Source organism: Salminus brasiliensis, chromosome 4, assembly GCF_030463535.1.
Source record: "Salminus brasiliensis chromosome 4, fSalBra1.hap2, whole genome shotgun sequence".
Lineage (NCBI taxonomy): Eukaryota > Metazoa > Chordata > Actinopteri > Characiformes > Bryconidae > Salminus > Salminus brasiliensis.
The window spans coordinates 26,139,327-26,157,896 of NC_132881.1; the positions used below are offsets into that span (position 1 = coordinate 26,139,327).

The window sequence follows — 18,570 nt, forward strand, 5'->3', positions numbered from 1 at the left end:
CCCATAGGGCGTAAAGGAAAAAAAAGAAAGTAAAACAACAAAACAGTGCGAGGCAGAGAGAGCTGTGTACTTTTGCTGTGGCTCCAGCCATCTGATTCACCACCTCGACAAATTCCCCACGCTGCTGCCGTCGCACTGTGTTTGCTGGAGTTGGCCGAGGTTTGGACAGGGACAGAGGCCTCGCCTCGCCCGCCTCCCTCCCACACCGTCCGCACAAACCCCAAGCATCCAGTTTAACGATCGATCGGCCAAGGAAACCAACGCTGGCAACCGGGGCCGGAGTCCTGATCCAACGGCCGCATCGTCACGGTCTGAAAAGGAGAACCTTCAGGCGTAAACACGCATCAAACTAGGAAATATTAATGACCACTCTCCGAACTAGAGCAAGCCTGGCCCCCTGTGCTTCCTGTGCAAAGCAGCACACTGGATGCAGAATGCTGGCTGTTTAGAGTGGGAAAGGCACCAATCAAACGCTGCTCTCTGGAAAATGAAATTACAGGGACTAAAAGCCTGTTTTACACGAACAAAAAAAACGACTGTCTGCTTGTATGAAAAAGGAATTACTAAAGAAGGAGGGATGAAATGAGCGTGCCACAAAGCCGGCGTTTGATACCTTATCACTGAGTGTGTATGGCCTGGCGAAGGCCGACCTCTGCCCTGAAGCACAGGAGTTCGGTGTGAACCCGAGCAGACTAGATAAAGAGTGCATCCTCCTACACTAGAGCAAGGCTTTGCTGTTTGCTTTACGCTGTGGCCCAGTGTGCAGAGAGCCGTGCCTTTTCTTCATAAAGCTTTGTAAAGCTGTTCTATTTTATGAACTCTCGCATTTCAGACTTCTAATTGCTCGCTGTGGCTTAGAACTGAATGCGCTTGTTGTTCAGTACACCTTAGAAATAGACAGGAGGCATGAAAGTGTTTAAGAGGGTCTGGCCAAAATGTTTTTTTTTGGGAGCTACAAACAGTCTGATGATGGGTAAAATAGGCATATACACCGATCAGCCATAACACTTCACTTCTCCGCTGACAGCTGAGGTGAAAATCATTGAGTATCTTCATCTACAATGGCTTCTGTCAAGGGCTGGATATATTAGGCAGCAAGTGGACAATCCGTTCTTGAAGGTGATGTTTGGGTTAAAAGCAGGAAAAATAGGCGAGCACAAGGATCTGAGACACTTTGACAAGAACACAACTGGCTAGATGAATGACTGAGTCTTGTGGGGTTTTTGTTGTATGCCGTGGTCAGTGCTCAAAGGAAGGACAGTGACAGGGTCATGGGCACCTAAGGCTCATTGATGCAATCGATGGAGACTCCATCTCACAAATTGCAAGACTTTAAAAGGATCTGCTGCTAACGTCTTGGTGGCAGGTACCACAGGATACCTTCAGGAGTCTTGTAGAGCCCATGCTTTGAATGGTCAGATCTGTTGCGGTGGCACAAGGGGGATCAATTCAAACATTAGGCAGGTGGTGCTAATGTTATGGGTGATCAGTGAAACTTATAGATATAAAACATGTATATTTATATTTGTACCCTTTTAAGCCTTTTATAGTAAAACATGCTTTACTGACAGATATGATTATCGGTCCTCAGTTATCACAACTCATCACAAGAAATATTATAAATATTAAATTAAATATATAGTTTCTTACAGTTTTGTGCACCTTTGAATTGCGATATTTGCTTATTCATTTTCTTGTTATGCGTTTTTTATTGTCGTGCTAAAGGTTAGGTTTAACACTGTACTTGTTTTTGTAATACATGATTTTTGAAAGAAAAGCTTTTTGATGAAATTCACTGATATTTCTGCTTTTCAATGGTACCTAAATTGATAATACACTTTTTATTACTGATTTAATGAATCTACTAATCTACTGTAAATAAATACATGAATTTACTAGAATTGCTGCTGTGCAGGCTTCATATTGTGCCTGAGAATTCCAACATCATCAGCAAAAGAGAACAGCTCGTCATTCAAGTCAATAAATTTCATATATATAATTTTTTATATATCCTTTGCACTTTTGCCCTGTTTGTGATTAGTTTTTTTTTACCTGTGGTCACACATTGCATCATTGCTAGCAGGGATGCTCCTTTTTATTTCTGTTGTTATTTGGTGTTTTCAAGTGGAATCAAACCTATAATTGAGCAGTTCTTGAGTGTCTCATCCTCCCTTGATGCTCTGCATTAATAGCAATTTCAAATCGATTGTGTAGTACTCTTAGTAATTGTGAAGTACTGTAGTTTCACATGGCTTTTTTTATCCACTTCTTATCCGCTGCTGTTTGAACTGCTTGAACACTTCTGTGCTGAAAAGGGCATGAGAGCAAAAAAAAGTAGGTTTTTTAATGACCATCCTCCTTGTTTTCAATATAGATTGTGATTTATTTTTTCTTTTCAAGGTCAGATTTTTTAACGCTTTGTGGTAGTCGCATTTTATCTGTTTTCCCAGCCAAAATGTTTGCCCTTTGTTCTCTTCCGACTGAAAACTGTAAGCACCACTTTTGACCATGTTTGGCTAAAGAGTTTCGGTGGCTGGAATGTCAGTGCATTTCTAGTAATTCTTCTTGTTAGGGTGTTTGTGTTCAGATTTACTGTCATATCTGAATTGTGTTCAGATTTACTGTCATATCTGAATCTGCATCGCTGTCATGCGGTTAATAGGCTGGACCTTGGTGCTTTTACACCTACCTTGTTTGTTCCGGACCATAAGGCTTTCATTTGGTCAGAACCAAAGTATTAGACGTGAAGGGTGCCTCGGACCATGGTTCAGACCAAAGTCTCTGCCCGGATATGTTGAACTATAATTCATAGGTTTGTTTGCAGTGTGATTCGGTGATTTGGTGATTCAGTGATTCAGACTACAGGACCAACTACAGGAAGGTGAGGGAGGTTATCACCCATTAAACAATAGAAGAGAAGAAGAAGAAGAAAAAAAAAAGAAAAAAAAGAACCTGTAAAGAAATAGAAATGATCTCCAGTAAAAAAATAGAAAGTAGCATGTTCGTTCTGAGAATTTAATCTAGTCTGAAGTACTGGGCCTGAAGTTGATTATGCTGGTAGAAATGCCGTAATGACAGCAGCATCAGACACACACCCCTCTACAAACCATTCAGTAGCAAGTATTGGGAGATGCAGTCCATGTAGGGGATGACAGTGGGACGTGTATGTATATCAGGCAGGTCTTTAATGGACTTGCTAAACTTCTCTGTAAACCCAAAACTAACGGATCAAATGTTTACAATATAACAAAGCCCATAAATCATGGTTTTCGTCCTTTCAGCTGCCTAGATTGAATAGAGTCTGAGTCTCAATGATGACACTTTTAGAAAAGATGATGATAAAATGATAACCCCAGATTGTCAAAATCTGACTATTTCTGATCTAATCACTCAACAGATATATCAGTTGGGCCCTAGTGTACCGCACACTGGACCTAAAATAGGACAGTACAAATCCTACAGCAGTCCGACTGCAATTCATGTGAACTTCTCATGCTTTACCACCAGTGTCATTGACTTGTCCTTCAACAAAGTTCTTGTTTCTAGAGGCCGTAAAGACCCACTGTGGTGATGGCGGTAAAGAGTGGCTCATCTCACCCCAGAATTCCATTAAACTTTTGCATGCCTCTCTGCCTTTCCTCAGCCTGACACAAGCGCAAGAGGGAGGGAAGCGCGGACCACAATCCCCCGAAAGGGCGGGAATCGGAAAATGAATAAAAGAGCGAGCAGATGCAGCTCCACGCCAGAGGGAGGCTGCCGCCGTGCGCGAGGTCTGCTGCCGAGCACGAGGTTCTGCCGCACCACCAAACTGCTGCGGACCAAGTCGACGGGAGGCGCGTGTACTATCCGACAGGAAACAAAAGAGCGGAGCTCTGTGCCCTCTGCAAAAGTACTTGTAGTAGCCAGTGGAGAAAAGTAAATGATGTTGGGGGGTAATGGGGGGGGGATAGGGGGGCCGCAGGCAGCCGTGAGGAGCCGTGTTAGTGCTTTGGGGCGAGCGTGGGTGCGGGCACTGGCAGGTAGGAGGGCGGTTGCGCGCGGTTCTGGGAGGCAGCCATCTTGTTGGGGGAGCAGATGGCGGCAGGGCTGGGAGAGGAGGGGCTGCTTAGCAGAACTAATCAGACAGTAACGGATGGGGCAGCTGGGACCGCTGCCGGCCAGGCGGGAGAGCGCCGGCGAGCCGCCCACCGAGCGCCATGATGTTGACAGTGGTGTGCCCGTTGGCCTAGGATGAGACCTTGCCACGTCTTCGCGCCTCGCCGGCAAGGCTGATGGCCCCCTGGCTCCTCCTTCTCCTCCTCTTCCTCCTCATGTGGCACAGGGCAGGACCTGCCTTTGTCCTCTGTCTTTGACAACTTCGTAGAACATGACTGGGGTCGACTCAAGTGTCTTCCGTGTTTCGACCGTTGACTTTTTATTGCACTTTACTAGTTGGGCTAATAACATGTTAGCTATAGCCACAAGCCAGCCCCACTGTTACACTTCTCGTTACACTTACATAGTAGGCTGTGATCAGTATCGGGCTGTTGCAGGCTTATGCGGTCAGCTGCGGTTCTGATACTGATCAAGTATATTGGTACATCGGTTCCTTACTCCTCTGCGTGTTCAGATCTACAGGTATAATGCTTACAGTAGCAGAGCATGACCATAGTACTAACACCAGCTCAGCTAGACAGAATGATAAACACAGGAAAAATGGAAGCGTACAGGAGATTCTGGCATAAATAAGATAGATTTGTGTATGTGTTTGATGCCATTTATGCCAGCAACTCTAGTGCTTATATAATACATTTATATGCTTATAGGGCATCTAATACACAGTGTTAACCTCTGAAACTGGACAGACTTTAAAACACTGTGTATTTAAAGCAACATGAAATGTATAACACGGGTAAATATCCTTGGTAAGGATGGTCACTTTACGACATTCTAGGTATAGTTTACAGTGGGCCACAGCTCCCCTTTTACTCAATGCTTTAAACCAAAACTATGCAGCATGAGTGCATGAAAGCTGATATTTAAGTTGGAGCTGATATTATGTAGAAACGTCTCATCTGTTGCACTTAGGCCACAAGAAGGACCCAAAGTAAGCCTGGCTCCTCCTCCTCTTCTTCCTCTTTCTTTCTCCTCATGTAGCACAGGGCAGGTCTAGTCTAGTTTTTTGTCTTCTTTTTTTTTTCGAGGTATAGCATACAGACATTAGGCAGCAGGAGTGCATGAAAGCTAATGCCTGAGTTGGGTCCAAAAGTCAGGTCCAAAAGGGTCCTAAGTATTTGTACACCACCACAGTGGATTTGATATATATACAGTGGATAAGAGTTACAGTTATTTCTTGAGTTGTTCCTCCGTTTTCACAGACTCAGAAGTATTTGGACAATTGATTGATTAACTTAGCCAGGTTTGACCTGTTCCCTCTGTATTTCATGACAAATTAATGAGATAAAATGAATGGGGTTTATTACAGCCATTGAATCCATAGGAACTCTCCCATGTCAGTAATAATAAAGTGAATAAAGTCATTGTTAGACTGAAAACAAAACAAACCTATCTAAGAAACAACGGAAACATGAGTACTGGCCAGATTAACAATTTTGCACGAGCAAGCTCAGCCACACCAGAAATCCAGAAAAACCACAGAAGAAAGAAGTGGATAATCGCAAAAGCCTCAACATATAGTCAAGTCCAGAACACTCTCCAGGAGGTTGGTGCATCCTTGTCAAAGTCAGCAATCAAGAGATCCCTTCATGAAAGTAAATAAAGAGGGTTTAAACACTGGTAACACCCAAACCTCTTTGGACAGATGCAAGTATGAATTCTTAAGTTATAGAGCAATAATTTCTGCATCTAATTGATAAAATGCTGCAAAACTGACTGGATAGTGAACCAAGACATACAGCACAACCACCCTAGAGCTTCTTAAAGCAAAGAAATTACATGTTTGTTTTTTTTTACTTTCTGAAGACAAAACTTGAATTCAGAAAGACCAACAAACAAGCAGCAACTGAAGGTGGCTGCAGTAAAAATCTGGCAAAGCATCTCAGGGGAGGAAACTCAGCATTTGGTGAGGTCCATGAGTTCATTCTATTTATAATTGTTAGCCTGTCCAGCCTGTCCTTAAAAAATGGCTGTAATTCATAAATGGTTAATGAAATATAGTTTTTGTTTGTTTGTTTGTTTTTTTTCACTCCGTTGTGGATGAATGGAGACAAAATGCAAAAAAATTGTGTCACTGTCAGTATGCTTATGATCATGACTATGGCACATGACTAGTGTAGTATTACAAATAAAATACAACAATATCCTTTTTAGATAATTATACAGTTATAAGTAAAAAGTTGGACATTTCAGGTCAAATTTACTTATATATATATTTATATATATATATATTTTTTTTATTAATGAATGAAAAAAGTGAACATGTACTCTGCTGTGAAGAAATATCTGTTTTGTTATTTATTATAGTATATTTGTTGTGCTATTCTGCTGACCATAGTAGGATAGGTTGCCCTTTTGAGTCTTAGTTCCTTTCAAGTTTTTCCTTGCCACTGTTGCCTTTGGCTTAGTCAAAAGAGGTTTGGACCTGGATCTCTGTCAAGCTGCTTTGTGTCATTATTTGTTGTAAAAAGCACTATATGAATACATTTTAATTGGATTAAATATTTCATAATGCTAAAAATAAAAATATACTAACATTGAGTGAAATTCTAAAATCTCATCCACATGTATCCAGATTCTGTTAAAAACAGTTGTTTCTCTACGTGCTGACCTCTTGTACACACACAAACATTCTCATGTAAACAGAGAGATTTCTGAAAATCTCTGTGGACGGAGACATTTTTGGAAATACTGATGAAAACATAAGTTTTAAAAAATTACCTGAATATTGTGTATAGAGTCTAATTCAGGACTTAGTAGACCTGCCTCCTAATCACAACTTGCAAAGGTCTTGCACACCTAACAAAAGTCCTAACAAAAAGTCTACATCAGACTCATGCCATGTTTTTAAACCACGTAAATCGAACAACCCCCAAATAAGTAAACAGTGGTGCATGTCAGAATCATCACGAAAACTGTATAAGTATGTTTAACAAAGGAATTCACACCTCTGTGTCATCTAAACCTTCTAACAGGTCCTGTCTGCCATGTGGTTTGCTTTGCCTTTCTGGCCATCATATGCACAGTTGTCTGATGGTTTTCTTGGTCTTCTGGATCTTGCCCTGACTTCCACACTTCCCCCTTCACGTGCATTTCTTGGTGGCATTTTGAACAGTGGAATTTGTAAGCTTTCCCCATCAGTTCTAATGACTCAATTTTGGCATAATAAGTTAATGCTCTTAGAGTGGAAGGGTGTCCATATTTTTGCACATACCAGATTTATCATTTTTGAGTGCATTAATATATGTCAAACCTTTTTTCCTGTAAATCACCACACAACATCCAACATCAGCATACGGCGCACAGTTAGAAAAAAGAAGAATCATGAATTATAGTTTACAACATTGTTCATCTCAAGCATGTTTAGAGTATAATTGTAAACTGAGAATGTATTTATTAGTACATTCATGCAGCATTAAGCCATAAACCATGTCCATAGGCTGTAACAAACTGAATTTCCTATTTTACTTTGTGCACTGCTTTCATGTATTAGTGGTGATTTCCCCTCTTCCTCTTCCATGCATTGTGCTTCTCTGCTGGCCTATAAGACCAGATGCAATGCCAGAGGCTATGCCCCTCAACTGAGCTAGACCTCAACTCATTTGCCAGCCATTTACTCCATTATTTAATGCCCCGACCAAGTTCAAGGCAATTACATGTGTGCCGTTCATTTGCGGCCGTGTTTCGGGAGCATGTAGTATACACAGGAGAACGTGGCCCTGAATCTGATTTCCCTCACACAGTGCCAGTATTCCCTTAATCTGTCAATGACAGAATGCATCATGTTGCAGTCGCTGTAGGGCACATATGTAGCGATGACTACATTTTGTTTGTGGATGGTAGTTACTATAAAAATGGTAGTAAAAGTAGTAACCTTGATTAGTAGGCTCCGTCTTGCTCTGTGGCCTGCATGCATATGATTTTAAAAAGATAGTTTGTGTGATTATTTATTGCTAAAGGCAAATATGTCCAAACGTGAGTAATAAACTTTTTACAAGTTAAGTAAACCTGACTTGCAACCATGTATATCAGCAACTGTCTCTTAATTTGCAGGCTGGTGTTGTAGAAAGGTAACCTATTGTTCATGCCTTTCCCATTCTAAATGTATGGCAATACGAAACCACATACTAATAGAACATATAGAAATGTGTGAGGTTCCTCTAGACCGTTAATCAGTCCTAGTAATGACTTTGAAGAGGAAGGAGTGCCATAGAGAAGTGCTGGAGTGCCGTGGCCCATCTCTCTGTCAGGCGCACTGGTATAGGGCAGAATGTTGCGAGTCCCCAGGCAAAGTGAAGGCAAATCTGTCGGGTGCAACTGTTCTCACTTGGGCCAGCTCTGCCCAGAGAAAGTGGCCTACTTACTGTTTCTGGAAGCTGGGTTGCTCTCCTTCCCGTTTCTCTGTCCATGACACCCTTTTCTTGGTCACTATAAGTTTTGCTTTAGTATAGACAGCGAGTTTATGTCCAATTCTGGTTGATTGTGAGCAGTGGTCCTTGATTTTTGGTTTTCCCCCCAATGGATAAAGTGATGCGCTTGTTTCAGATTCTGCATGGAAAAAAGAAAGCTGGAGTAAAGGAAGTTGAGCTTAGTGGAATTCAATTAATCTTGCTTGCCTTTCTTGTGGATGATGATTACGACAATTGAATTTCATAATTACTCATCATGTTTTTCTTTTAAATATGCATAAGATAGTACAGGTTTTAATTAGCATGGTGTCTCGCTTTCACATAGATCATCTTTTTCAGGCTGGGAAGTAGACCTTTGGCATTCCAGATAACACAATGTGTGCTGAGGTATATTACTGAAGTATAACTGAATATCGACACATATACTAATACAGTAAATACAGTATAATATGAGGTCAAATGGCATTTTGTGTAGCTTTTGTAAGCGAACATATATGAACCAATCCTCTACTGTGAACTCAATTTCTGTTAAATCAAATTTGGCATGTGCAAAAGTTGTGGCACATTTTAAATGCTTCATTTTAAACAGCAGGAAAATTGACATTATGCGCTTTGCTTAGCAGAAAATGCCATATTTAGGTTTGTGCTCTGTAGAGAATCTGGTGACTTATTGTCGCTTGTGACTTTGGTTAGGGGTCATAAATGTCCAACATATATACATATATAAACAGCCCATATATAATTTTACATGCCCGTTTACAACGCTTTAGCGTTATAACAAGAACATTGTAATTATTTTTTGGAATTATCCCTGCCAACGTGAGTCTCACTGGGTACTGCTGCTATACTCAATGAATGTGCTCAATGGTCTCGTCTGGACTGCAGCTAGACTCGAGTTAGCTTTTAGCCCAGCACAGATACCCACTTTTAACATCCTTCCACGACTGCTGGCCTCAGTCAAAGCCACAGTCATGAGGCCTGGTTCTCGGAGCAACCCAAGATTGCATCTTTTGTTGGTGAAATCGATGTTTACCAGTGTTACTGATGCACATATTGGAAAGTATTGCTCCACAAAAACTAGCCACAAATGTAATAAAATCAAAAACAATTTCCAGGCAGAGTGATAGACTGAATGGCAGCGTTAGCTTTCAGTGTGAATACCACTAAAACATAAAAGAGAGAGAGCCACTGTTCAATTGACTGTACAATCAGAGTAAGCAAGAATTCAGGGCAGTCTTTTTTCAGAAGAGAAGAGCAATGAATGCATTGCTACAATTTACAGAAACAACTGGAATCCAGGCGTCAAAAAGCATGTAAGCTCACTGAGTGGTGAGGTCACGTTCTGGACAGAGGTATGGAAAAACCAAGCCCACTGTAGTTGCAAATTTAGCAACATGCTAAGTTCAAGTTGAAGGCAGAGCAAGCAAACATGGATGAACCAGTCTACTAAATGTGCCAAATACACTCCTAAGACCATTCATTTGACTTTGTTCTTTCAGATTTGAGGCTTTATCCTCTAAATGGAAGTGATTTGAGCCCCAGTTAGCTGGCTACACATCAATGTCCATGGACCATTGCTTCTTTAGTAATTTGGCTGGATTGCTGTCAAATCCAACTGCCTATAACTTGAGGAACTGATAATCGCTTATTTCATTCCTGGTTTGGCCGCTTTTCCTAATAAATGCAGCCATGTTGCCGAATGTTTTGCCACTCAGTCCAACTAAAGGGGGCGTGTTCCAGCGGGGACGTGGCGTAATTGCATACTTTCTATTGTGGTACATTACTAAAGTAAGGATAAGAATAGCTTTGGCTATTTCCAATTTTATTCTATCCATTTTACTTGAGTAAAAGTAATCATCCTGCATCTGTCTACTGTGTCTACTTCTATGCTAAAATGCGTCCAAGTACCAAAAGGTAAAGTAATTTAGTAGTAAGGAGGCCTGTGTGGCTGCTGACATGAAAAATTAGGAGTTAGGCGGTTATTTCTGCAGCAACACAACATTTGATGCTGTTGAATCCATTGTCGTGTGCCATGCTGTCCTAAACGTTTGATTGCTTCATACGGCCCAGTTCTTTGTGAGCCATTACTGAGCCCCGTCGTCTCACGCCTGTACGTACAGTACATCAAAGGCCCAGTGGCCAGTGGCTCTCATCATGTGGGATGGCTCTTTTTCTCTCTCCCTCATTCCTGGCCTTTCTCTCTATCCTCTCCACCACTCTCCAGATGGCAGAAGGAGTCCATCACAAAGCGGGCGTCCCCTCACAAAAGCCCATCGTGAGGGGAGCGGAGCGGAAGGGCTGGGCGCAACCTCCAGCCCCGCCAGCCTGACACCCTGTTGGGTTAAAAGCAGCGTTTGTTATGGTCCTCAGTGGCCGCGCCGCTTTTTTCTGCCTGGGTTTGATTCCGTACCATGGGTGCGCGGGGGCTTTGGGGCAGACGCGTTTGGTGATGAAGGCAGCGCGGAGAGGTGGATCAGGTGGGGGGTCTGGCGCAAGGCCCCTGCAGGTCGGCCCGCGGCTCCGGCCATGTGTCGCACGCCCAGAGCACGAGCATCAGCGCTGTGTCTGGCACAGCCCGTTTCATCCAGGGAGAACGCTCTGTCTTTCTCATTCTCTCGCTCGCTCAACACCACCACCTCCCTCCACCCCTCTCTTTTTTGCACCTTTAGTCCCATGCCGTCCACCTGCTTTCACTTCTAGTCGGAAGGCACAGCCCTTCAGAGTCTTGCTGAACTTCGCTTTAGGCTCAGTGATGGCTGCCTCCTACAAATACCATCATCACGCTCCAGGTCTCTTCTTCAGCCTTTGCAGATGAAAGCAAAGCCGAGAAAGTTTGTTCGAATGCAAACGCTTCTTCATAAAGTACGAGGCTTCTTTTGCCATCGATTGGCGCCACTCACATTAATGCTAATATCACTTAGGCACAACATCTTATGCTTCCCAGCTGACATCTTGGAATCCTAGGAGTTCTTTAAAGAGATACATACATAAAAATAAAAAAATCGGAAAGTTTAGTTTTACAGTATGCTTCCTGCTACAGAACGCAGCATTAGCGGCATATTCCGTTCGCTGACGAACGGAGGGGGTCTTTGAGTGCGGGAGGGAGTTGTTTGTAAATCCGTGGCAACTGCAATTCGTTTTGCCGCTGACCTTGAGGGGGCTTTGCGTTTCTTGAAGAAGAAAGCAGAAGCTGGTGGTAAACAAAGTTCACTTCTGACAGATGGATTGAATGACAGAGAGGTTGCGGGTGCCAGAATAGCCCTGGCAGCGGAGGAAATGTTCAATGCGGTCCAACAGGAGAGGAGGTGTGAACAGGTGCGGGGCTGCTGAAGGAAAGGGGACCAGATGGAGGAAGCCAGAGCCAGTTTAGTTAAAGGAAAAAGGGTGGGAGGGAGCAGCAAACGGAGGGAGGAGGGGGGCATGCGGGGAGAGAGAGTGAGCGAGAGCGAGCGAGGATAGATGAAGGAGGGGATAGAGAGATAGAGGGGGATAGTAGGGCTGATAGGAGCAGCATTAGGAGCAGTTAGGATGTAGCGTAAATAGCGTTTGTTTGTGCATGTTTGTGTGTGTGTGTGTGTGTGTGAGAGAGAGAGAGAGAGAGAGAGAGAGAGAGAGAGAAACAGACTGGGGGGGCAGGTTGGACTCTTTCGTCTCTGTGTTTTTCAGAGGGTAGGGGGAGTGTGTATCAGTGGGAAACGGAAGACAAGCGTGATTGACACTAACCGCCGTTCAATAAATGCTGTAAAACATCTGAGGTTTGGGGTGGGTGTGTGTGCATGTGTGTGTGTGTGTGTGTGGATTTTTTTTCCCACATATTTCTCCAAAAATTACATGCATGTTTATTTCATTTCATTAAAAATGCTTTTGATTGATTATCACATTTTACAAAACTACTAAAACATGCTTGGCATCGGGACTGGGTGGTAAATTTGGTATCAACTAGGTATGAAATTAATGAAGAGATTTACTGTCCCTCAGTCTCATGGTATACTAATTTAATCATTTGGAAGGTGTTAAAAATGACAGCATATTTCCGTTTATTAACGCATCTCTAATGAAGGGCTGGAGTTTGTTGTAGGTTAAAGAATGGATGTTTCCTTCTAGGCCCTGATATTCATATAGCAGCACTTCATGAACAGCATCAGTTGTAAAACTTCCTCCACACTACTCTTGACGGTCCAGTCCTTCTGCCTGTATTCTCTTGTATTGCGACAAAAGGCCTTTGACATTCAAAGATGTTAAATCTGAGTTAATCATATGGCAAATTAATCCATTCGAATGGCCTTCCATGGAGAAAAAAAAAAGGACTGTTTGCCTTGTGCCGTCGCTACGGCTAAGTTTCTCCTCCCGCCACGCGGCGCAAGCTGTACTTTGTAAAGTTTTCCCTTGCACATGTATTACCATACAAACGGTGGCAAGTCTGCTCGCGTACTGTCGAGCGCTGATGAAGCCAACCGGCTGACTCCAATTTGTGCACATTTTAGGAACGGTAGCATTTGGTCATTTCTGGCGTGGGATCACGGTGCACCGCAGGGTGCTGCAAACTCTGCGCTCGAGCGGTCTGTGGTATTCCAAATCAAATGGGCAACAGCTTGAATAGTGCCCACTTAGGCAGCCCCCGGCCCTCTCCCCTCAGCAGCACCCGGCCGCGGAGCCGGTTCGGGCCGCTCCTCACTGCTCCCGACCAGGCGCGCCCGCCCGACCCAAATCCGCCTCCCGACCACAGGACATTAGGCCTCGCTCACATCATTACCACCAGTGAGCAAACACGCGCAGAAACACACGGTGACCCGCCGCCGAACACGAGCGCCACAGGGTGTAAGGGGTGGCCCTCTGCCTGGCCTGAGTTCACCGCACCTCCTGAAGCGGGACGGCCATAACAGTAAGCCATTTTGCTTCTGGTAGGCCTGCGTTCTGTCCTTTTGACCCCCTATTTGTTTGCCTTTTTTTCCAGTGACCCTCAGAACAAATATGTATGGTTACCTTTTGAATGTTGTTTGTAGCTCCTATTTATCTGCTTTTAGTGCCACAGTCCTTTTATTAGATGTTGCTAAAGGTTTTTACAGACTTGTTAATACAGGCCGGTAATTGTAGTCACGGTTAAACGCTACATTTATTCCGAATGAGACAGTTCTCACTCGTTGGCATTGCAGGTGTGGGCAGGTGTTTTTGGTTTGAATTTGTGTTGAACTGATTTTACGTGATCTTCAATGCTTTACTTCTTCCAAATGTTTCGATTAATACAATAATTTTGTAAAGACACCTTATTTTTATACCTCTAAAAATAATTTATACACATTTTTGTCTTTTAAGTCTTATATTTTATTTTATAAAATCAGGACTGCTGCTTATGTTTTTTTTTTTTTTTTTAATTTAATCAAAGGACTTCTGCTTTTTTTATTTCGGTCATTAGTGCATTGCAGTGTGGTTATATTAACTTATTTAAATATTTTATAAAACAATACAAGCACTAGTTCTTTTTTTGTATATCTGGGTATCAAACATTAAACACCTACTCTACCAAAATGGCTTAAAAGGCCTAGCAATAGATCTTGCTATTGAAAACACTGTTCAATAATTTATGCTTTCAGTTATAGCCCACACTGTAGTGGAGGTAGGTTTGCCTCTGAAAAATGCGCTGTTCTAATAAGCAGTGTGATCGCATCATGCTACACACATACACACGAGTGCTGAAGCTCAGAACTGCACAGAGTATGCGCATGAAACCAACACTTTTCCTGTTCTACTGTTTTACTGGCCACAAAAACAAAAAAAACAGCAGTTTTTCTCAAAACAACCTTGGAAATGGAATAGCTTTATTATTATTATTATTATTATTATTTTTATTATTATTATTATTATTATTATTTTAAAATACATCCATTCAGCCAAAGACAGGATTGTCTTTACTTACTTTTTGTCTTTACCTTTACCTGCAAAAACAGAGCTAGCTTCTGACGAACGTTTTACTAGGTTTAATAGTAATACTGCTAAGCTCCCAGCAGCACTGTATTTTTGACTTGTTGACTTGTCGTACCCAACAAAAATGATAGTCTTTACCATCTGGTAAAGACTCCATTATGCTGTAGACAACCTAAAATGTCTCTACATTTTGTAAAGACACAGTATTTGTACTGTGTACAAGCTCAGTATCTGAGTTACTGTAGACAACTTAAAGGATCAATAATCAAATCAAGCTTTGATCTCAGAATTGAGAATCTCATTGAACCAGAAATACATGTTTTTTTAATCCCCTACTTTCTGAAATGGGCGTAGCTGTAGGTTGATGTTGGTATGTTCATTTCAGGAAATCTTGGATTGCATTAGTGGAGATTAGTGGATTAGTTCTTACTGTCGGGCGTCTCTGGAGTGCACAGGAGTGAACAGGTCCGTGCTTCTCAGTGTCCGTGCTGCAGGTGGCACAGAATAGTTGAGTTATATCGACCTGCAGCTCTTCATGCGCGTGCATGCGTACTGCTCTGCTTACTGCCTGTTGGTGTCCTTGGGCTTTAGGATTCATCAGCTGAAACTTGAGTGAAAAGTTAACTTGTTGGAAACATAAGAAGCTGTAGCCGCCTCAGCTCAGAGCATCCTCAGATGTTTCTACATGGTGCAGAGGAGAAAAAAGAAAATGCACTAACCTCAGCTTTACCTTTAAGATTTTAGGCTTTTCATACAGTTTACATTCATCAGGAATATCTCTGATTTTTGACTGAAATGACACAGAAGCCTTAAAGGGAATCGTTGACTGGTAAGACTTGAATGCCTTAAAATAGTGTACATGTCCAATGCCATTCCATGAGGTGGAAATTCAAATGGAAATGTTTTGTCTATCATTAACCACAGACAGAAACTCTCTACTACCACTGTTGTTGCATTATAATGAAAGTCATATGGTTGCTTTGGACTAAGACAAAAAATGACAACAAGTAAAGCATTTCTCTTGGTTAATGTCACACTCTAGAGCAGAGGTGTTCAAATCTCAACCTTGAATCAAGTTTCCAGTCCTGGACTTTGTATTCCTTGGTGGGTATGACACTACCTGGCATCAAGAACAAAATCCAGGCCTAGAAACAGCATTCAAGGTCCTGATTTGAAGATCTCTGCTTTAGAGGTTGAATGCTCTTGAGTCAGCCCTAACATTAAAGCTCCCTCGTGGCACCAAAACAGCTCTAAACCACTTAGGCATGGACTCCACAAGACATAGCCACCTTCATCATCTTCAGCAGTTTGTGCTGCTGTAGCTTTTCTGTGGCATCAAACCTGTCAGGCCAGCCTTCTCTCCCTACGCTCATCAGTGAGTCTCGGGCATTCAGGACCCTGCCGCTGAACCACGTTTGGGAGTTAACAACCTCTGCATACCGGGAACACACCACAAAACCTTCTGTCTTGGAGATGCTCTGATCCAGTCGACTAGCCATCACAATCTGGACCTTGTCAGAGTCGCTTAGATCCTTACACTTAGCCATTTGTCCTGGTTCCAATACATCACCTTCAAGAACTGACTGTTCACTTGCTGTGACGAATATATTGCTCCCCTTGACAGGCGCCACTGTAGCCAGATAATCAATATTATTCACTTAACGTCAGTGGTTTTAATGTTATGGCTGAAGGACGCGACCCTTTTGATGCATATAAAATGATATGTGTATAAAACTTGTTAATGCAATGTTTTAGTAGTACTGGACGTGTACACTAAAGGCTGGCACGGCGAAGCGTAAACGTCTTAACAGTGAGGGAGGGTTCTCTTTAATATCTAATATATTGGCAGATGGTACTTAAGTAGAGAAAGCTGTATGGGATCCATTATCTCTCTCAATGGAAAGCTATGCGCTTCAGGTGTGCAGCATATTCTATTCTAAAGAACACCCCCCCCCCATATCATACGTTGATACCCATCTCACCTGTTCAGTCCCGCACACAAAGCCGAAAGCTCAACAATGGTCCACCTCTTGCTCTCTGGTGTCCAGACACCCGCGCTGCAAAGCTCACCAGCCAACTTTTCTCCCCCCGAAGTGTTTGACGGAACTTTCTGGCGGTCTGTCTCATGCTAATTGGTCGACAAACACCCCCCCCCCCCTCCTCCCTCTGCCGCCCCCGCACCCCGGCGAGTGGCTGGGCCCCCTGGAAAGCCGCGGTAACAAATGGCTGGCTGCGAGGCCTTTGTGAGCCCCTGCTGAGCGCTGGTGTGGATGGTGTTTTAGGCCGCTGTTCAAGCACAGCGGGGGCCCACCGCTTTCCCCTGCTCTCTCTCTCTCACAGCTCTCGCGGGCGGAGCGCCTTCACACTCCAGACGACAGCAGGCCTGCAGAGACGGTCACTTCTCCAGCTACGTTCCAAACCCAGTGTGCGAGAAAAGTTTTGGGCTTCGCTGTTAATTAATGCACTTTGACTTTGTGCGGTTTGTTTCTTGTTTTTTTTTTCCTTCCTTTTTTTCCTCCTTTCAGCGTCTGTCCTTCTTTGGCCGCCGTTATGTCTTAAAGAGAGGAGCATAGAGGCTTTTGATGACAGTTCTGCAGATCGTGATGACATTTAGTAGGACTTTGTGTTGCTAATAGAAGTTGGCATTGTTTGAGCAGTTAAGGAACTTAATTGGTAAAAATGCACTTTTTTTTGTAGTTTACTTGTGTGCTGGCTAAGTGACCTTAACCTCTTACACCAGAGGTGGGCAGTGGTGGCTATTGATGCCAGGGTTTTGGGTTCGATACCCAGGCTCGGCAAGCCTCCCCCTCTTGGGCCCCTGAGCAAAGCCCTTAACCCTCTCTGCGCCCTGCGATGGCTGCCCACCACTCAGGACACGTGTGCTCACCATCACTGTGTGTGTTTGCTTACTAGTGTATGTATGTGTGTGTTCAATGCATGGGTGTGGAGGCCCAATTTAATCTGTGTCCTACTCAAAATGGTAAATATGGTTATCTTTGTCTTTCAGGGCTGCCCAAGTGTGTTTTTTATGGGTAGTTAGCCCACTAGGTGGTTACCTTTACTACACTTCTTTACCCTATGAGGGATAAACACGTCACAACACGCCACACACACATGTGTATTTCCAAAATGGCAACTTTACAGCGGAAGTAAAAAAAAACTTGACTATGACTTCAATGGAAGTTGATGTAAAAATATTTTATTCCAAGTCATGAGCATTTCTATTGGTCCATGCATTGTGAAATTTGGGCAAAAGGTGAAGAACAACTGTCTAAATCCAATTATGTTTAAAAGTGAAAATGGTCAAAATGGTCATATAAGGTTTTTTTGTAACCTTATCAATCTTTTTTCTTAACCCCAAGTTATTGAAGTATTAATTTTCTTCATTTTTCTTTTTTATTTGGGGGGGGGATTGGTTTTGGGAATCTGTACCTTAATCTTGAGGCTTATACAGTAATTACTGTGAATTACACTGCAGCTACTATATAATTACTATGTAACTACCATATAACATGTCTTTATAAGAGTGAGAGTATTCTACAGTGTGTGATGCATCTGCCCCTCTCTCTCCCTCTCTCTCTCTCTCTCTCTCTCTGTCTTGTTCTCTCTGTCTCTCTGCAGGCAGGAGAAAGAGGCAGTGGAACGCTGTTGTGCAGAGGACATGGCTGCTCTGACCTTCCAGGCACAGCGGCGCGAGCGTGAGCTGACACACACACTCCAGCAAATGGAGGCGCAGCACGAGCGTAGTGGTGGGTGTCGGCCGGTGCGCTACCCCTTGCCAAAACAACCGCTTCTCCTCTCCCCCACCTCCCCCGCCCCACTGGCGGCCCGTGCCACGCTGCGCGGGACGGCATCAGGAACACCTGTAACCTTTGGCTGGCCGAAGGGAGCAGATGCTCGGCACTCCAGAGCGTCGGCGCCACGTATTAGTTAGCGTTTAAAAATGTTGGGGTGGGGGGGAGGAGGAGGAGGGAGGTGGGGGGGAGTGGGCAGCGCTGCCCACTGTCTGTTGATTTCAGAGTGCTGCTCTCACATCTGTTGCACCATCTGGATCGGCGAGTTTATTTACCTGTGTTTCGAGAAA

The 18,570-nt window shown here is 43.3% G+C and overlaps 1 protein-coding gene across 1 annotated transcript in view; it reads left to right on the forward strand.

The window, feature by feature from the left end:
- The window catches only part of sdccag8 (SHH signaling and ciliogenesis regulator sdccag8), a 76,867-nt gene that overhangs the window by 21,390 nt on the left and 36,907 nt on the right, over positions 1-18,570 (forward strand). Inside the window, exon 15 of the mRNA XM_072677735.1 lies at positions 18,108-18,235. Coding sequence (XP_072533836.1) covers positions 18,108-18,235 — 128 coding nt within the window. The remainder of the gene's footprint in view (positions 1-18,107; positions 18,236-18,570) is intronic.